At 34.2% G+C, this 18,056-nt stretch overlaps 2 protein-coding genes across 2 annotated transcripts in view; one reads left to right on the forward strand and one right to left on the reverse strand.

Annotated features, from left to right (window-relative positions):
• The window catches only part of LOC133629823 (regulator of G-protein signaling 20), a 56,480-nt gene extending 49,451 nt beyond the window's left edge, over nucleotides 1–7,029 (reverse strand). Inside the window, exon 1 of the mRNA XM_062020857.1 lies at nucleotides 6,929–7,029. Coding sequence (XP_061876841.1) covers nucleotides 6,929–6,989 — 61 coding nt within the window. The 5' untranslated portion in view covers nucleotides 6,990–7,029. The remainder of the gene's footprint in view (nucleotides 1–6,928) is intronic.
• The window catches only part of LOC133629822 (delta-type opioid receptor-like), a 51,056-nt gene continuing 35,377 nt past the window's right edge, over nucleotides 2,378–18,056 (forward strand). The window contains exons 1-3 of the mRNA XM_062020854.1: nucleotides 2,378–2,415; nucleotides 2,487–2,632; nucleotides 6,940–7,004. The gene's annotated coding sequence lies outside the window, so the exon portion shown is untranslated. The remainder of the gene's footprint in view (nucleotides 2,416–2,486; nucleotides 2,633–6,939; nucleotides 7,005–18,056) is intronic.

Consider the following 18,056-nt stretch of genomic DNA (forward strand, 5'->3'; position numbering starts at 1 on the left):
TATTGTTTTGTTGGATTGATTAATTTAAAAAAAATAAAACAATAGTAATAATGAAGAAAATCGATTTTTGAAAAATGAGAATCGATACTGAATCGTACGACGTGAGGAGGGCGATTTGAATTCGAATGGATTTTTTCCCACACCCCCTAAAAAACAATCTAAATCCAGACACAAAATGTATATCATAATTAGAAAAATATGCCAACCAAGTGAATCAACATCAAAAAAATTATAATTTTACATTTTAAGACACATTTCCTGGATGTACTGAGACACGGCTTGTTTTTTGTTTACATTTGTGTCACATTGGAAGTAGAGATGCGTAAAAATGTAATATCGGAAATTGTCGGCATCGTTTTTTTTAAATTATCGGTATTGTTTTGTTTTTTTTGTTTTTTTTTATTATCATTTTTTTAAATAAATCAACACAAAAAACACAAGATACACTTACAATTAGTGCACCAACCCAAAAAACCTCCCTCCCCCATTTACACTCATTCACACAAAAGGGTTGTTTCTTTCTGTTATTAATATTCTGGTTCCTACATTATATATCAATATATATCAATACAGTCTGCAAGGGATACAGTCCGTAAGCACACATGATTGTGCGTGCTGCTCCACTAATAGTACTAACCTTTAACAGTTAATTTGACTCATTTTCATTAATTACTAGTTTTAATGTAACTGTTTTTATATTGTTTTACTTTCTTTTTTATTCAAGAAAATGTTTTTAATTAATTAATCTTATTTTATTTTATAATTTTTTTTAAAAAGTACCTTATTTTCACCATACCTGGTTGTCCAAATTAGGCATAATAATGTGTTAATTCCACGACTGTATATATCGGTTGATATCGGTATCGGTTGATATCGTAATTAAAGAGTTGGACAATATCGGATATCGGCAAAAAGCCATTATCGGACATCCCTAATTGGAAGTGTTCCCCACACCAAGATGTTACCTAACCAAACACAGAATATATATTTTTTCATGATTTTATTTTATTTTTGCGAGGGAAATGTATTTTCTTTTTGATGTTAGTGTCACAATAGAAACATTCTTTAATGATCCACAAGGGAAATTGTTCAACACAGTAGCTCAATTAAAATGATGGAAAGTGTAAGGATGGAAAGGACAATGCAGGTATAAATAGACTAAATATAGCGATATAAAATATAACATACATACGTAATATTTACATAATATATGTGCAGTATATTATATATACTTATATATTACATAATATTATACAAACTCCGTTTCCATATGAGTTGGGAAATTGTGTTAGATGTAAATATAAACGAAATACAATGATTTGCAAATCATTTTCAACCCATATTCAGTTGAATATGCTACAAAGACAACATATTTGATGTTCAAACTGACAAACATTTTTTTTTTTTTTGCAAATAATCATTAACTTTAGAATTTGATGCCAGCAACACGTGACAAAGAAGTTGGGAAAGGTGGCAATAAATACTGATAAAGTTGAGGAATGCTCATCAAACACTTATTTGGAACATCCCACAGGTGAACAGGCAAATTGGGAACAGGTGGGTGCCATGATTGGGTATAAAAGTAGATTCCATGAAATGCTCAGTCATTCACAAACAAGGATGGGGCGAGGGTCACCACTTTGTCAACAAATGCGTGAGGAAATTGTTGAACAGTTTAAGAAAAACCTTTCTCAACCAGCTATTGCAAGGAATTTAGGGATTTCACCATCTACCGTCCGTAATATCATCAAAAGGTTCAGAGAATCTGGAGAAATCACTGCAAGTAAGCGATGATATTACGGACCTTCGATCCCTCAGGCGGTACTGCATCAAAAAGCGACATCAGTGTGTAAAGGATATCACCACATGGGCTCAGGAACACTTCAGAAAACCACTGTCAGTGACTACAGTTGGTCGCTACATCTGTAAGTGCAAGTTAAAACTCTACTATGTAAAGTGAAAGCCATTTATCAACAACACCCAGAAACGATGAAAAGGATTTTCAAATCATTGTATTCTGTTTTTATTTACCATTTACACAGCATGCCAACTTCACTGGTTTTGCTTATGTAAAGATGGACTATACAGCACTCTTTGATCGTTTCCAACGACCAAACCTTGGCGCAGATCTGCCGGGTGACATTCTCCTTGTTTGTTGTCTTGCTGCACTCATTTTCCCCCCCAAAAAAACAAAATGTCACACTTTCACGGTTGACTGCCAGGCGGCATGGAGCGAAAACAGCATTAGTATAAAAAAAGGAAAACAAGCACATTAAGGCGCTCGGCAAAGCTCGTTTTTCTCCCTTTTGCATTCATCTCCACTTTCACTTTCACTTCCTCACCCTTTTTTGGAAGCGGGAAATGAAGGCCCTGTCATGGAGGAACATCTCGGCGGTAATGAGCTGCATGGAACCTGTAAGATCATCCATCTCGCCGCAATTATCTTTGAGGAACACATCTCACTTCCAGCTAAAGTGTGCTTTTAGTCCTCAGAGATCGCTAATGAGGCGCCGTGTTCGCCTCACAGGAAACCAGCGTGCGCCGGAACCTTCCGTGACGAAGAAACCCCCCCAACCCATCATGGGAATATTCAACATCCTTTGAAAAGAAGACACAAATCAAAGTTTGTTTGGTAATATGCTGCCCCCTATTTGCGGGGAGGGGTGAAGCTAGCAAGTTAGCTATGTAGCAAGAAACCTATAACCTTGCTAAGCTAACAAGGTAGCAAGTTGGCTATGTAGCAAGAAAGCTATAACCTCGCTATGCGAACAAACTCGCAAATTAGCTATGTAGCAAGAACACCATTACCTTGCCGAGCTAGCAAGTTAGCTATGTAGCAAGAAAGCTATAACCCTGTTACGTGAACAAACTCGCAAGTTAGCTATGTAGCAAGAAAGCTATAACCTTGCTACGCTAACAAGGTAGCAAGTTAGCTGTGTAGCAAGAAAGCTATAACCTCACTACGCGAACAAAATCGCAAATTAGCTATGTAGCAAGAACACATTACCTTGCCGAGCTAGTAAGTTAGGTATGTAGCAAGAAAGCTATAACCCTGCTAAGCTAACTAGGTAGTAAGTTAGCTATGTAGCAAGAGAGCTATAACCTTGCTAAGCTAACAAGGTAGCAAGTTAGCTTTGTAGGAAGAAAGCTATAACCTTGCTAAGCGAACAAACTCGCAAGTTAGCTATGTAGCAAGAAAGCTCTAACCCTGTTAAGCTAACAAGGTAGCAAGTTAGCTATGTAGCAAGAAAGCTATAACCTCGCTACGCGAACAAGGTAGCAAGTTAGCTATGTAGCAAGAAAGCTATAACCCTGCTAAGTGAACAAACTCGCAAGTTAGCTATGTAGCAAGAAAGCTATAACCTTGCTACGCTAACAAGGTAGCAAGTTAGCTATGTAGCAAGAAAGCTATAACCTTGCTACGCTAACAAGGTAGCAAGTTAGCTATGTAGCAAGAGAGTTATAACCCTGCTAAGCTAACAAGGTAGCAAGTTAGCTTTGTAGGAAGAAAGCTATAACCTTGCTAAGCGAACAAACTCGCAAATTAGCTATGTAGCAAGAAAGCTCTAACCCTGTTAAGCTAACAAGGTAGCAAGTTAGCTATGTAGCAAGAAAGCTATAACCTCGCTACGCGAACAAGGTAGCAAGTTAGCTATGTAGCAAGAAAGCTATAACCCTGCTAAGCGAACAAACTCGCAAGTTAGCTATGTAGCAAGAAAGCTATAACCTTGCTACGCTAACAAGGTAGCAAGTTAGCTATGTAGCAAGAAAGCTATAACCTTGCTACGCTAACAAGGTAGCAAGTTAGCTATGTAGCAAGAGAGTTATAACCCTGCTAAGCTAACAAGGTAGCAAGTTAGCTTTGTAGGAAGAAAGCTATAACCTTGCTAAGCGAACAAACTCGCAAGTTAGCTATGTAGCAAGAAAGCTCTAACCCTGTTAAGCTAACAAGGTAGCAAGTTAGCTATGTAGCAAGAAAGCTATAACCTCGCTACGCGAACATGGTAGCAAGTTAGCTATGTAGCAAGAAAGCTATAACCCTGCTAAGCGAACAAACTCGCAAGTTAGCTATGTAGCAAGAAAGCTATTACCTTGCTACGCTAACAAGGTAGCAAGTTAGCTATGTAGCAAGAAAGCTATAACATTGCTACGCTAACAAGGTAGCAAGTTAGCTATGTAGCAAGAGAGTTATAACCCTGCTAAGCTAACAAGGTAGCAAGTTAGCTTTGTAGCAAGAAAGCTATAACCTTGCCAAGCGAACAAACTCGCAAGTTAGCTATTTAACAAGAAAGCTATAACCCTGCTAAGCTAACAAGGTAAAAACTACAAAAATGGCCGCCGCATCCTTTGATTGGTCAGTCTCTGGTCCTCCAAATTTCTTCCCCCCTACAACCCCCCAATGAGACCTTGTACCTAAGTTACGGTCAGAGCGAAAACGGATACACCCTGCACTGCCTCTCTAGTCCTTCACTCTAACGTACCTCATCCACGAATCTTTCATCCTCGCTCAAATTAATGGGGTAATCGTCGCTTTCTCGGTCCGAATCTCTCTCGCTCCATTGTAAACAACGGGGAATTGTGAGGAGTCCTTCCTCCTGTGACGTCACGCTACTTCCGGTACAGGCAAGGCTTTTTTTAAATCAGAGACCAAAAGTTACGAACTTTATCGTCGTTCTCTACTAAATCCTTTCAGCAAAAATATGGCAATATCGCGAAATGATCAAGTACGACACATAGAATGAATCTGCTATCCCCGTTTAAATAAAAAAAATGTCATTTCAGTAGGCCTTTAAAGGCCTTTGGACCAGATGATGTTTTTAATTGTTAAAAGCATGACTAGGAGTGTTAAAATAAAAAAAAAACCTTTCAGTTTGAAGCTGACTGTCATAATCCAAGTAGAGAGCATCAATCCCAAGAGTTTCTTCTTCTTTTGTTGTAACATCAAAGTATTTCACCTGGGAATCCCCTGGCCTCTGCAGTGCAGATGTAATCATAACCATAAATGAAATAACAACAGCGTGCAGAGTGTATGAATAATTGAACAAGCGCTCAGGTGTTTTTTTTCTTCCTCTTTCACCTAAGGTTACGATTACCTCATCAATACTTTCTTCTTTCCTCTTTGGGAAACATGCGTGCTCACTTTCAACACACACTTTGTAATGTAATGATATGTAAATACCTTTTTAATAGCATAATAATATTGCACAGTTAACTGCAAATAGTCCCATTTATTCCTTACTGAAATGATTTTTTTTTATTTAAACTGGAATAGCAGATCCATTCTATATGTCATACTTGATCATTTCGCGATATTGCCATATTTTTGCTGAAAGGATTTAGTAGAGAAAATCGACGATAAAGTTCGCAACTTTTGCTCGCTGATAAAAAAAAAAGCCTTGCCTGTACCGGAAGTAGCGTGACGTCACAGGAGCTATTATTCCTCACAATTCCCCGTTGTTTACAATGGAGTGAGAGAGATTCGGACCGAGAAAGTGACGATTACCCCATTAATTTGAGCGAGGATGAAAGATTCGTAGATGAGGAACGTTACAGTGAAGGACTTGAGAGGCAGTGATGGACGTATCTTTTTTCGCTCGGACCGTAACTTAGGTACAAGCTGGCTCATTGGATTCCACACTCTCTCCTTTTTCTATTTTGGATCACAGATTTGTATTTTAAACCACCTCGGATACTATATCCTCTTGAAAATGAGAGTCGAGAACGCGAAATGGACATTCAGTGCCTTTTATCTCCACGACAATACATCGGCGAAATGCTTTAGCTACGAGCTAACGTGATAGCATCGTGCTTTAACTGCATATAGAAACAAAAAAAATAAACCCCTGACTGGAAGGATAGATAGAAAATCAACAATACTATTAAACCGTGGACATGTAAATACACGGTTAATGCTTTCCAGGCTGGCGAAGGTTAACAATGCTGTGCTAACGACGCCATTGAAGCTAACTTAGCAAGTTAGCAACCGGACCTCACAGAACTATGTACTCTCTCCTTTTTCTATTGTGGATCACGGATTTGTATTTTAAACCACCTCGGATACTATATCCTCTTGAAAATGAGAGTCGAGCACGCAAAATGGACATTTAAAGTGACTTATCTCCAAGACAATACATCGGTGACACACTTAGCTACTGAACTAGCGCGATAGCATCGTTCTCAAATGAAGATAGGAACAAAATAAATAAACCCCTGACTGGAAGGATAGACAGAAGACCAACAATAATATTAAACCATGTACATGTAACTACACGGTTAAAAATTCTCAGCCTGGTAAGGCTTAACTATGCTGTTGCTAACGACGCTAAGGCTAATTTAGCAACCGGACCTCACAGAACTACGTACTCTCTCCTTTTTCTATTGTGGATCACGGATTTGTATTTTAAACCACCTCGGATACTATATCCTCTTGAAAATGAGAGTCGAGCACGCAAAATGGACATTTAAAGTGACTTATCTCCAAGACAATACATCGGTGACACACTTAGCTACTGAACTAGCGCGATAGCATCGTTCTCAAATGAAGATAGGAACAAAATAAATAAACCCCTGACTGGAAGGATAGACAGAAGACCAACAATAATATTAAACCATGTACATGTAACTACACGGTTAAAAATTCTCAGCCTGGTAAGGCTTAACTATGCTGTTGCTAACGACACTAAGGCTAATTTAGCAACCGGACCTCACAGAACTATGTACTCTCTCCTTTTTCTATTGTGGATCACGGATATGTATTTTAAACCACCTCGATACTATATCCTCTTGAAAATGAGAGTCGAGCACGCGAAATGGACATTTAAAGTGACTTATCTCCAAGACAATACATCGGTGACACACTTAGCTACTGAGCTAGCGCGATAGCATCGTTCTCAAATGAAGATAGAAACCCATCAACAGCCGTGCTCACCTGCGTTCCAGCGATCAACGGCACGGCGAAGGACTTCATCCGTGGGTTTGGCGGCAAGCATCGGCTAGGCGTCAGGGTAAGTAGTCCTTGTTGTGTTGCTGTACGTATTGTAATGCCCCGCAGTGGAGAAGGAGTCACACAGACGAGGAAGCGCTGCTCAATCGCTTTATTAACAACTCACGCTCACACACACTCAAGTTCTCCGCCAACTCACTCGCGCATGCGCGTTCCCCAAACCCTTAAAGACACAGTACACTAATGCAAATATCACAGATATTACAGTATTGTACTTAGCCGCTAAGACACCGATCGATCCCACCTACAACGTTCTTCTTTGCAGTCTCCATTGTTCATTAAACAAATTGCAAAAGATTCACCAACACAGATGTCCAGAATACTGTGGAATTTTGTCGAAGAAAACAAGAGGCTTTTCTATCGGGTCCGATGGGGTCCAACCACTTCCGTTGCTTTTGTGACGTCACGCGCATAAATCATATCCAAAGGAGTTTTTCAACCGGAAGTGTGGCGGGAAATTTAAAATTGCACTTTATAAGTTAACCCGGCCGTATTGGCATGTGTTGCAATGTTAAGATTTCATCATTGATATATAAACTATCAGACTGCGTGGTTGGTAGTAGTGGCTTTCAGTAGGCCTTTAATATATACATTTTGAAGAAAAAAAAAAAAAAATTATCATGTAATTTATGTTTTATGTATTATATACATTCTCTCTCTATAATATTATTTAATATTTACGATATAATATTATAATGTATTACATTTTTTAAATTGTTTTTAACAGTAAGTGTCCAATACTATTATTACTACTGTACTTTCAAACACACAACGACAAAACAGATTTTTGTCTTTCCGACAAAAGTTCAATAATTACAAAATATATTTATTACAAAAACAATGTATTCAATGATTAAATTATTATTTATATTTTATGTATTATATAAATTCTCTATATATTATATTATTTACATTATAATAATGTATAAAAAATATTACGTAAATTGTTTTTAACAATACGTGTCCAATACTATTATTACTACTGTACTTTCAAACACATGACGACAAAATAAATATAAAAATATTAAACATATTATTTATGTTTTATGTATTATATAAATTCTCTATATATTATTTCCAGTATAATATATTAATGTATTAAAAAATATTACATCAATTGTTTTAACAATGAGTGTCCAACACTATTATTACTACTGTACTTTCAAACACAACGACAAAATAAATACAAATTATTTAAAAATATTTTTTATAATGTTTTTGTGTATTATATAAATTATGTCCATATAATATTATTTACAGTATAATATCTTAATGTATTAAAAAAATAGTTTTTAACAATACGTGTCCAAGACTATTATTTCTACTGTACTTTCAAACACGACGACAAAATAAATACAAATAATTTTAAAATATTATTTATAATGTTTTGTGTATTATATAAATTATGTCCATATAATATTATTTACAGTATAATATCTTAATGTATTAAAAAAATAGTTTTTAACAATACGTGTCCAATACTATTATTTCTACTGTACTTTCAAACACACGACGACAAAACCGATTTTTGTCTTTCTGACAAAAGTTGAATAATTACATAATATATTTATAACAAAACCAATGTATTCAATGATAATAATTTGATACATGGAATAAACATATTTCAAAAAAATTAATATTTAAAAAATAAATATAAAAATATTTAAAATATTATTTATAATATTTTATGTATTATATAAATTCTCTATATACTATTATTTACATTATAATATATTAATGTATAAAAATATTACGTAAATAGTTTTTAACAATAAGTGTCCAATACTATTATTAATACTGTACTTTCAAACACATGACGACAAAATAAATATAAAATATATACAAATATTATTTATGTTGTATGTATTATATACATTCTCTATATATTATGTTATTCACATTATAATATATTAATGTATAAAAAATATTACTTTATATTACTACTATACTTTCAAACACACGACGACAAAATAAATATAAATTATTTAAAATATTATTTATAATGTTTTGTGTATTATATAAATTATGTCCATATAATATTATTTACAGTATAATATCTTAATGTATTAAAAAAATAGTTTTTAATAATACGTGTCCAATACTATTATTTCTACTGTACGACAAAAGTTGAATTACTAATATATAATTACTACATAATATATTTATTACAAAACCAATGTATTCAATGATAAGAATTTGCTACATGGAATAAACATATTTCAAAAAATAAATATTTAAAATATTATTTATAATATTTTATGTATTATATAAATTCTCTATATATCATATTATGTACATTATAATATATTAATGTATAAAAAATGTTATGTAAATTGTTTTTAACAATAAGTGTCCAATACTATTATTATTACTGTACTTTCAAACACACAACCACAACACAGATGTTTGTCTTTCCAACAAAAGTTGAATAATTACATAATACATTTATTACAAAACCAATGTATTCAATTATAATAATTTTATACATGGAATAAACATATTTTTAAAAATACATATAAAATATTTTTAATATTATTTATCATATTTTATTTATTTTATAAATTATGTAAATATATATCATATTTATAATCCATAGTATTTAAAATATCGAAAAAATATTTTAAAGTATAAACTTGAATTTTTTTGACAGTAAAAGTGTCCAATAAGATTATTACTACTGTACTACAAATCATACAATTTTTCTTTCCAACAAAAATGTTATAATTAAATAATTTATTACCAAAACCAATAGTCCAAAGTATTCAATGATAATAATTTGACACATGAAATATATATATTTCAAAAAGTTAATATTTACAAAAAATATATAAAATATTTAAAAACATTATTTATCATTGTTTATTCATTTTATAAATTATATAAATATGTATAATATTTATAATCCATTATATTTAAAATATTTAAACAAATATTTTAAAGTATAAACTTGAATTTTTTTTAATAAAAAAGTTTCCAATACGATTATTACTACTGTACTTTCAAACGCACTACGACAAATCAAATAATTGTTCTTTCCAACAAAAGTTCAATAAGTACATAATATATTTATTACAAAACCAATAGTCCAATGTATTCAATGATAATACATTTTATACATGGATTAAAAATATTTAAAAAAATAATTATTTAAAAAATAAATATACCAATATTTGAAATATTATTTATAATATTTTATGTATTAGATAAATGATCTATATATTATATTATTTACATTATAATATATTAATGTATAAAAATATTACTTACATTGTTTTTATCAATAAGTGTCCAATTATATTATTACCACTGTATTTTCTAACACACGACGACAAAATAAATATAAAATATTTAAATTATTCATAATGTTTTATGTATTATATAAATTCTCCATATGTTATATTATTTACATTATATTATAATAATGTATAGAAAATATCACTTAAATTGTTTTTAACAATAAGTGTCCAGTACGATTATTACTACTGTACTTTCAAACGCACTACGACAAATCAAACAATTGTTCTTTCCAATAAAAGTTCAATAAGTACATAAGATATTTATTACAAAACCAATAGTCCAATGTATTCAATGATAATACATTTTATACATGGATTAAAAATATTTGAAAAAATAATTATTTAAAAAATAAATATAAAAATATTTGAAAAATTATTTATAATATTTTATGTATTAGATAAATTATCTATATATTATATTATTTACATTATATTATATTAATGTACAAAAATATTACTTACATTGTTTTTATCAATAAGTGTCCAATTCTATTATTACCACTGTATTTTCTGACACATGACGACAAAATAAATATAAAATATTTAAATTATTCATAATGTTTTATGTATTATATAAATTCTCCATATATTATATTATTTACATTATAATATAATAATGTATAGAAAATATCACTTAATTTTTTTTAACAATAAGTGTCCAATACTATTACTACTACTGTACTTTCAAACACGACAAAATAAATATAAAATATGTACAATATTATTTATAATATTTTATCAATTATATAAATACATAATATTTATAATATATATTTAGAATATCAAAAAAATATTTTAAAGTATAAACTTGAATTTTGTTCAACAACTACTACTACTACAAATCATATACTTTTTCTTTCCAACAAAAGTTAAGTAAGTACATAACACATTTATACATTTACTACAAAACAAATAGTCCAATGTATTCAATAATAATAATTGGATACATGGAATGTACAAATGCATTCAAACATATTTTAAAATATGAATATTTACAAAAAAGAAGTAAAATATTTATATTAAATATAATATAATATTTAAAATGGTATTTATAATATTTTATACACTATATAAAAATATTAAAACAATAGTTTAAAGTATAAAAATTAGTACTTGGATTTTTTTAACAAGAAAAATTGTCCAATACTATTATTAGTACCGCACTTAAAAAAATACAATACAAATATTATCAGAAGTCATAATACTTGACAAAATGCTCTTAAGTTCCTTGAATATTGAACAGAAAGTGTCATAAAAAAAAGGACAGCAAATACTCTCATTACTCAGTAAAGTACTGCGATTACAAGTACTACTTTAAGTATTGTCTGTCAAAGTTGCACCAGTGGTTTGCACGTGTGCACTTTGTCATGCTTACTGCTGTTCCTAATATTTTGGTTATTGCCACAGTGTTGTTATTGTGTTGGACCCTTTTAATAGTTGTGTGTGTGTGTGTGTGTGTGTGTGTGTGTGCGTGTGTGTGTGTGTGTGTGTGTGTGTGTGTGTGTGTGATGAACAGGCAGGTGCATGCCCATATATGGTTTGACACGCTCAGTCCTCATTAAGTCGCCAGCATCCGTCAAGAGGCCAACGGTTCCCCTGGCGACCGTTGGAGAAAGATGGCGGCGAGAAGCTCGAGTCTCGGCTGTGACGGACTTATTGATCAGGATCAAATGTGAAAGTGAAAGTGAAAGTAGATGTTTTATGGAGCAGTGTGAGGAGGGACAGTAAGCAAACACAGACAAAATAAGAAACACCCCAAAAAAATCAGTTGTAGGTGTTTTTTTTTGTAGGTTGTCTACAAAGAAAAACATAAATAAACAAACTCGTGACGTATAGAGGATCTTTGATTCGTGTTTTTGGTGTAGATTTCAAAGAACGACAGGGCACTTCTGTCGTGCAGAAGATCTTGGACTGGTGCTTTTGTAGCAGATTCCTAAGAACAGCAGAGAACTCCTGATATATAGAGGATCTTTGACTAGTCTTTTTGCCAGATATCTTTAAAAACAGCAGAGTGCCCCTCGCATATAGAGGATCTTTGACTAGTGTTTTGAATGTAGACTTCAGAGAACAGCAAGGCACTCCTGTCGTGGAGAAGATCTTTGACTGTGTTTTTTTAGCAGATTCCTAAGAACAGCAGAGAACTCCTGACGTATAGAGGATCTTTGAATAGTGTTTTTGGTGTAGATTTAAAAGAACAACAGGGCACTCCTGTCGTGCAGAAGATCTTGGACTAGTGCTTTTGTAGCAGATTCCTAAGAACAGCAGAGAACTCCTGATGTATAGAGGATCTTTGAATAGTCTTTTTGCCGGATATCTTTAAAAACAGCAGAGTGCCCCTCGCATATAGAGGATCTTTGACTAGTGTTTTGAATGTAGACTTCAAAGAACAGCATGGCACTCCTGTCGTGGAGAAGATCTTTGACTAGTGCTTTTTGCAGCAGATTCCTAAGAACAGCAGAGAACTCCTGATATATAGAGGGTCTTTGACTAGTCTTTTTGCCAGATATCTTTAAAAACAGCAGAATGCCCCTCACATATAGAGGATCTTTGACTAGTGTTTTGAATGTAGACTTCAAAGAACAGCATGGCACTCCTGTTGTGGAGAAGATCTTTGACTGTGTTTTTTTTAGCAGATTCCTAAGAACAGGAGAGAACTCCTGACATATAGAGGATCTTTGAATAGTGTTTTTGTTGTAGATTTGAAAGAACAACAGGGCACTCCTGTCGTGCAGAAGATCTTGGACTGGTGCTTTTGTAGCAGATTCCTAAGAACAGCAGAGAACTCATGATATATAGAGGATCTTTGACTAGTCTTTTTGCAGGATATCTTTAAAAACAGCAGAGTGCCCCTCACATATAGAGGATCTTTGACTAGTGTTTTGAATGTAGACTTCAAAGAACAGCAAGGCACTCCTGTCGTGGAGAAGATCTTTGACTGTGTTTTTTTAGCAGATTCCTAAGAACAGCAGAGAACTCCTGACATATAGAGGATCTTTGAATAGTGTTTTTGTTGTAGATTTCAAAGAACGACAGGGCACTCCTGCCGTGCAGAATATCTTTGACTGGTGCTTTTGTAGCAGATTCCTAAGAACAGCAGAGAACTCCTGATATATAGAGGATCTTTGAATAGTCTTTTTGCCGGATATCTTTAAAAACAGCAGAGTGCCCCTCGCATATAGAGGATCTTTGACTAGTGTTTTGAATGTAGACTTCAAAGAACAGCATGGCACTCCTGTCGTGGAGAAGATCTTTGACTGTGTTTTTGTGGCAGATTCCTAAGAACAGCAGAGAACTCCTGATATATAGAGGATCTTTGACTAGTCTTTTTGCCAGATATCTTTAAAAACAGCAGAGTGCCCCTCACATATAGAGGATCTTTGACTAGTGTTTTGAATGTAGACTTCAGAGAACAGCAAGGCACTCCTGTCGTGGAGAAGATCTTTGACTGTGTTTTTTTAGCAGATTCCTAAGAACAGCAGAGAACTCCTGACATATAGAGGATCTTTGAATGGTGTTTTTGGTGTAGATTTAAAAGAACAACAGGGCACTCCTGTCGTGCAGAAGATCTTGGACTGGTGCTTTTGTAGCAGATTCCTAAGAACAGCAGAGAACTCATGATATATAGAGGATCTTTGACTAGTCTTTTTGCAGGATATCTTTAAAAACAGCAGAATGCCCCTCACATATAGAGGATCTTTGACTAGTGTTTTGAATGTAGACTTCAAAGAACAGCAAGGCACTCCTGTCATGGAGAAGATCTTTGACTGTGTTTTTTTAGCAGATTCCTAAGAACAGCAGAGAACTCCTGACATATAGAGGATCTTTGAATAGTATTTTTGTTGTAGATTTCAAAGAACAACAGGGCACTCCTGTCGTGCAGAAGATCTTGGACTAGTGCTTTTGTAGCAGATTCCTAAGAACAGCAGAGAACTCATGATATATAGAGGATCTTTGACTAGTCTTTTTGCAGGATATCTTTAAAAACAGCAGAGTGCCCCTCACATATAGAGGATCTTTGACTAGTGTTTTGAATGTAGACTTCAGAGAACAGCAAGGCACTCCTGTCGTGGAGAAGATCTTTGACTGTGTTTTTTTTTAGCAGATTCCTAAGAACAGCAGAGAACTCCTGATATATAGAGGATCTTTGACTAGTCTTTTTGCCAGATATCTTTAAAAACAGCAGAATGCCCCTCACATATAGAGGATCTTTGACTAGTGTTTTGAATGTAGACTTCAAAGAACAGCATGGCACTCCTGTTGTGGAGAAGATCTTTGACTGTGTTTTTTTTAGCAGATTCCTAAGAACAGCAGAGAACTCCTGATATATAGAGGATCTTTGACTAGTCTTTTTGCCAGATATCTTTAAAAACAGCAGAATGCCCCTCACATATAGAGGATCTTTGACTAGTGTTTTGAATGTAGACTTCAAAGAACAGCATGGCACTCCTGTTGTGGAGAAGATCTTTGACTGTGTTTTTTTTAGCAGATTCCTAAGAACAGGAGAAAACTCCTGACATATAGAGGATCTTTGAATGGTGTTTTTGTTGTAGATTTCAAAGAACAACAGGGCACTCCTGTCGTGCAGAAGATCATTGACTGGTGCTTTTGTAGCAGATTCCTAAGAACAGCAGAGAACTCCTGATATATAGAGGATCTTTGACTAGTCTTTTTGCCAGCTATCTTTAAAAACAGCAGAGTGCCCCTCGCATATAGAGGATCTTTGACTAGTGTTTTGAATGTAGACTTCAAAGAACAGCATGGCACTCCTGTCGTGGAGAAGATCTTTGACTGGTGCTTTTGTAGCAGATTCCTAAGAACAGCAGAGAACTCATGATATATAGAGGATCTTTGACTAGTCTTTTTGCAGGATATCTTTAAAAACAGCAGAGTGCCCCTCACATATAGAGGATCTTTGACTAGTGTTTTGAATGTAGACTTCAGAGAACAGCAAGGCCCTCCTGTCGTGGAGAAGATCTTAGACTGTGTTTTTTTTTAGCAGATTCCTAAGAACAGCAGAGAACTCCTGACATATAGAGGATCTTTGAATAGTGTTTTTGGTGTAGATTTAAAAGAACAACAGGGCACTCCTGTCGTGCAGAAGATCTTGGACTAGTGCTTTTGTAGCAGATTCCTAAGAACAGCAGAGAACTCCTGATATATTGAGGGTCTTTGACTAGTCTTTTTGCCAGATATCTTTAAAAACAGCAGAGTGCCCCTCACATATAGAGGATCTTTGAATAGTGTTTTTGTTGAAGATTCCCCAGCAAAGTGCTCCTGTCATGTTAAGGATCTTTGACAAATATTTTTGTGGCGGATTCCCAAGAACAGGGCACTCCTGTTGTATAGAAGATCTTTGATCTGTGTTTTTGTTGTAGCAGATTCCTAAAAACAACAGAGCGCTCCTGTTACATAGATGATCTTTGATTTGTGTTTTTGTTGTAGCAGATTCCTAAAAACAACAGAGCGCTCCTGTTACATAGATGATCTTTGAATAACCTTTTTGTTGTAGATTCCGAAAAAAACAGCACAGTTCTTCTGTCTTATAGAGGATCTTTGGCTAAGTTTGCAGCAGATTCCTAAAAACAGCAGTGTGCCTGTCATAAAGAGCATCTTTGTCTTGATTTGTAACATATTCCTCAAAATAGCAGTGATATCCTGTCATATAGAGGATCTTTGACCAGTGTTTTTGTTGTGGATTTCCCAAAACAGCAGGGTGCCCCTGTCACTTGAAGGATCTTTGACTTGTTTTTGTAACATATTCCTAAAAATAACAGAGAGGTCCTGACATATAGAGGATCTTTGACTAGTGATTTGTTGTAGATTCCCAAAAAACAGCAAAGTGCTCCTGTCGTATAAAGGATCTTTGACAAATATTTTTGTAGCAGATTCCTAAGAACAGGGCACTCCTGTTGTATAGAAGATCTTTGATTTGTGTTTTTGTTGTTGTTTTTGTTTGAGCTTTGAATAACCTTTTTGTTGTAGATTACGGGAAAAAACAAACAGCACAGTTCTTCTGTCTTATAGAGGATCTTTGGCTAAGTTTGCAGCAGATTCCTAAAAACAGCAGAGTGTGCATGTCATATAAAGGCTCTTTGATTTGATTTGTAACATATTCCCCAAAACAGCAGGGTGCTCCTGTCATTTGGAGGATCTTTGACTTGTTTTTGTAACAGATTTTTAAAAATAGCAGAGGGGTCCTGTCAAATAGAGGATCTTTGACTAGTGTTTTTGTTGTAGATTTCAAATAACAGGGCACACCTGTCGTGCAGAAGATCTTTGACTAGTGTTTTTGTAGCAGATTCCAAAGAACAGCAGAGAACTCCTGATATATAGATGATCTTTGACTAGTGATTTGTTGTAGATTCCCCAAAACCGCAGAGTGCTCCTGTTATATAGAGGATCTTTGACTTGTTTTTTACACAGATTCCTAAAAAAAGCAGAGAGGTCCTGTCAAATAGAGGATCTTTGACAAATGTTTGTGAAGCAGATTCCTAAGAACAGTCAACTCCTTTTGTTTCGAATTTATTTGACTGGTGGTTTTGGTGTAGCAGATTTTAAAACAGCATAGTGCATCTGTTTTATAGAGGATCTTTGACTTGTGTTTTTGTAACAGATTCCGAAGAACAGGGTACTCCTGACATAGAGGATCTCTGACGAGTGTTTTTGTTGTTTTTGGTATGGCAGATTCCTAAAAACAGAGCACTTGTGTTACATAGACCATCTTTTATTAACATTTTTGCAGTAGAATCCTAAAAACAGCAAAGTTCTTATGTCATATAGAGGATCTTTGAAAAATATGTTTACAGCAGATTCCTAAAAACAACAAAGCGTGCCTGTCATATAGATGATATTTGACTTGTATTTTTGTTGTAGATTTCACAGAACAGGGCACTCCTGTCTTGTAAAGGATCTTTGACTGGTGTTTTTGCAGCAGATTCCTTAAAACAGCAGAAAACCCCTGAAATATAGAGGATCTTTGACTAGTGTTTTTGATGTAGATTTCCCAAAACAGCAGAGTGCGCCTGTCATATAGAGGATCTTTGACAAACGTGTTTGTAGCGGATTCCTAAAAACAGGGCACTCCTGTTGATTAGAAGACATTTGACTTGTGTTTTTATTGTTTTGTTGTTTTTGTTGTTGCACATTTCTAAAAACGGAGCGCTCCTGTTACATAGACCATCTTCGAATAACTTTTTTGCAGTAGATTCTGAAAAACAACACAGTTTTTATGTCATATAGAGGATCTTTGACTAATGTTTTCCTCATATTCATAAAAACAACAGGAACTGCTGTCAAATAGAGAATCTTTGACTTGTGTTCTTGTAACGGAATCGTAAAAATAGCAGAGGTTTCCAGTCATATAAAGAATCTTTGCTATTTTTAGGAATCTGTTACAAGAACACAAGTCAGCGAGCTCTTGTCATAAAGAGGATCTTTGAATAGTGTTTTTGTAACAGATTGCTAAAATCAGCAGAGAGCTCTCGTCACATAGAGGATCTTTGACTACTGTTTTTGTTGTCGATGCCCCAAAACAAAACACAGTGCTCCTGTCACGTAGAGGATCTTTGACAAATGTTTTGTTGCCACTCCTGTTGTATGGAATATCTTTAACTCGTGGTTTTAGTGTAGCAGATTCCTAAAACAGCAGAGTGCATCTGTCATATAGAGGATCTTTGACTTGTGTTTTTGTAACAGATTCCTAAGAACAGGGCACTCCTCACATAGAGGATCTTTGACTAGTGTTTTTGTAGGAGATT

This window comes from Entelurus aequoreus, linkage group LG15 (genome assembly GCF_033978785.1).
Source record: "Entelurus aequoreus isolate RoL-2023_Sb linkage group LG15, RoL_Eaeq_v1.1, whole genome shotgun sequence".
NCBI classification, from domain to species: domain Eukaryota; kingdom Metazoa; phylum Chordata; class Actinopteri; order Syngnathiformes; family Syngnathidae; genus Entelurus; species Entelurus aequoreus.